Below are 3258 nucleotides of genomic sequence, written 5' to 3'. Positions count from 1 at the left end.
GTATAATAACCTTGATCGGATTTTGTATTTGCTTTTTACTGAATAACTTCTTCTTGATTAATAAATAAGCATACTAATGTATGGTACAAACGAACCCGTGTTTTACCAGGTGATCGTTTTCAACATGTACAATTTGTTAATGAGTTGAACTCACTCACATATATGGTTTTTGTCTGCTGCAACAAAGTGTTTTACCTTTATTTCTCTAGGTTTTTACAAACTAAGGTAGTTTGGGTTTCAAAATATGGTGACACTGCTATTGGTTGAGAATTTTACCTTGTCGTTTTTTTTCTGTACCTTTTTACATAGCAAAATGTGTGTTGTATACATAAATAAATGACTACAAAATATGGTTTATTTTTGAATGGGTATACCAATGACACCGAACTTATAGATCTCGTATACCACTTTTATGCAATGTATAAGTCGTACAGCCAGATATATCATCGCAAAGATATTATTGTTGTCTTACTTTACGACGAAATCATAACTTTTTTTCAGTCAATGTTTCATTATCTTCAGATTGCTTACTTAATCACTATACATATTGGAATCCGCTGGCTCGGAGAAAAATCTCATTCTATTTTTTTCCATGGATCTTAGAGCGAATGGATGGTTGATCTAACCTCAGTGTGGCCATACCACGTGGTTTGTGACGTCATTTTGGCTAGCACGCTAAGTAGAAATTTGTCAACATTGGCCCCGCTTAGAAATTTCAAATCCACGTAAGTATCTTATTATTTACACTTTTTTGACGAAATAAAGCGCAGGCTAAGGAAAAAGTTGAGCACTATTCCCGGTTATATAAATATTTGTCACCAGATGAGTAGTTTAGTCTATCATTCGAGGCAAATTCCTAGTTTTTACGTTACAATGCACGCAAGCACGACAAGCACATTTGAAATCGTCCAAAATATCTGTTTTATATTCCTTTTTGCAGTGAACCAATATGTGCGGACGTGATTAATTCCATATAAAATGTGTTTTGTCCGAAAAAAATACCTGAAAACACCACTTAATGACATTTCTAATGTACATCAACACTTTGGCTAACACGACAAGCAACGAAATTCAAGGCAAGCACGGCAAGTCGATATTCGGCTAGAACGACTAGTTGTTATTAATTATGTTTCTGAAGCGATGTTATTGTTTCATAAAAAATTAAAACTATTAAAAATGTTATAATTCCCTTTTCATATAGTCACTCGCGGATAACATGCTTATAAGTCGTGTTTATTTCATATTATGCCGTAAATTGACCTCCGATGCATTTAGATTCCAACCCAAACTATTGTTAAAACTTTCAGGCACTTCTTCTATACAACCTCGAAAAAGAATGTGTACAAATTCGTTGGTCAATATAACGTCGATGGCAAAGGTGAAGATGAACCAAACATCAAGAGCTATTCCGATATTCGGTAATTTTGTTTGTTCGTAAAGCTTTTTAGTCGTGCACAAACTGTATTATGGTAATACATGTAATATGTCCATTCGGAATATTTTAAGTAAAATTTAAAAGAAAAAAACATGTTATTTCAACTGAAGTAATGTATTTATTTGTATTTATTTCAATATTAGTGACCACGAGTTTGACAACCCGGGGAGACTGCGCGTGAAACCGAAGGCAAAAGAGGCCAAAATGGACTCGAGTCGAAATGCCGTTGCCAGGGAAACTTTAGGTGTACGGTGGGACTGTGCGAGGAGAAACGAAAGCAAGTTATTGCCTACGTACAGACTTGGACTAGACATAGAAGAAATTTGATAAGAAACCGCTTTTCTGAAGAATTCCGTGTTTTAGTAGCTTGACTTGAGCGAGATATAAATAATTATTCATGTGCTTAGTGTGCTATTTTTTTCCCGTATTTAAGTTAATTGTGTCGTGTTCTGAGAAAACTAGGCATAATGCTTGTGCGCAAATTTGTCATCCCAGATTAGCCTGTGCAGTGCGCACAGACTAATCAGGGACGACATTTTCTGCTTTTATGGAATTTTTCGTTTAAATAATGTCTCTTCTTAGCGAAATCTGGTTTAGGCGGAAAGATCGTCCCTGATTAGCCTGTGCTGACTGCACAGGCAAATCTGGGACGACACTTTACGTGGAAAATGTCGTCCCTTATAAGCCTGTGATGACTTCATAGGCAAATCTGGGACGACACTTTACGCACATGCATTATGCCCAGTTTTCTCAGTACACGACACAATTGTGCTGAATATTTATCTCACTCAAATAAATGCTAATGGTATGTGTTTATTGTCGCCTTTGTGAATCCGATCATAATTGGTTGCAAATAATTAATTGAAGCTTTGAACAGCATTGATTCAAACGTTGTTTTAATAACTATATTTTTGTCCAAAGCTGTACAATATTTAAACTGCCCTAATTTAATACTCCATTTTATATTTCGGCATTAAGCATTGTGTGTCACATAGATAATTGAGAAATTTTGGATAAAAGCAAAGTATAATATTACACAAATGTTCAGTTGTCTTTGCTTTTTACGTTTGATTTGCTCAATGCAGTTAACAAACAACGAAGATTGTTCAAGATTTTGTTTCAGAAATTAACACAACGCAGTGTATGTTTTATTAATAATTTTAATTAATGAAACAATGTTAAATGGCATCATTGAATCACATGCAAATGACAATATAAATCACAATTGCTATAATATAACAGTAGCGTTAACAAAATAATAAAATACAATAAAAAGAAAAGAAACGCAACAAGTTAACATCGTGGTATAAACAGATACGATTCACATGTTAATTATGCTTGAGGTCTGATTATAAAGTATTAATCACAATTATAAAATTACATTTTAATCACAATACAAATCACAACTGTTATAATATAACAGTAGCATTAACAAAACATAAAAAAAAACAATAAAAAGTACAATAAAAAGTAAAACAAGAGGGCCATGATGGCCCTGAATCGCTCACCTGACTCATTAAGATCAGATGAAAACTATGACCTCTATTGTCTACACAATGTTTTTCTATGATTTGACCTAGTGACCTAGTTCCTGACTCTAGATGACCCAAATACAATCCCAATCCAGATTTCATCAAGATAAACATTCTGACCACAGTTCATAAATATTGGATGAAAACTGTGACCTCTATTGTCAACACAAGGTTTTTCTATTTATTTGACCTAGATTTTTACCCCAGATGACCCAAATACAATCCCACCCAGATTTCATCAAGAATTCTGACCAAATTTCATAAAGGTTGGATGAAAACTGTGATCTCTAA

General features: G+C 34.0%; 1 protein-coding gene across 1 annotated transcript; it reads left to right on the top strand.

Moving 5' to 3' along the window:
* Positions 1 to 612: 612 nt before the first annotated feature.
* On the top strand, positions 613 to 1793 carry LOC127872155 (uncharacterized). The gene is made up of 3 exons (XM_052415485.1): positions 613 to 725; positions 1308 to 1418; positions 1579 to 1793. Exons 1-3 carry the CDS (start codon positions 613 to 615, stop codon positions 1760 to 1762), a joined length of 408 nt encoding a protein of 135 aa, XP_052271445.1. The 3' UTR covers positions 1763 to 1793.
* Positions 1794 to 3258: the final 1465 nt, after the last annotated feature.

This window comes from Dreissena polymorpha, chromosome 3 (genome assembly GCF_020536995.1).
Source record: "Dreissena polymorpha isolate Duluth1 chromosome 3, UMN_Dpol_1.0, whole genome shotgun sequence".
In the NCBI taxonomy this organism is placed as follows: Eukaryota; Metazoa; Mollusca; class Bivalvia; order Myida; family Dreissenidae; genus Dreissena; species Dreissena polymorpha.
The sequence above is the reverse complement of the archived record's forward strand: the minus strand, read 5'-3'. Positions and strand labels throughout refer to the sequence as shown.

What these genes read in the sequence shown, in the direction of transcription:
- LOC127872155 (XM_052415485.1), top strand. Translation starts at nt 613, where the DNA reads ATGGTTGATCTAACCTCAGTGTGGCCATACCACGTGGTTTGTGACGTC. An exon ending in CTTAGAAATTTCAAATCCAC is followed by an intron (nt 726 to 1,307) that starts GTAAGTATCTTA and finishes TAAAACTTTCAG; the next exon opens with GCACTTCTTCTATACAACCT. An exon ending in AAGAGCTATTCCGATATTCG is followed by an intron (nt 1,419 to 1,578) that starts GTAATTTTGTTT and finishes TTTCAATATTAG; the next exon opens with TGACCACGAGTTTGACAACC.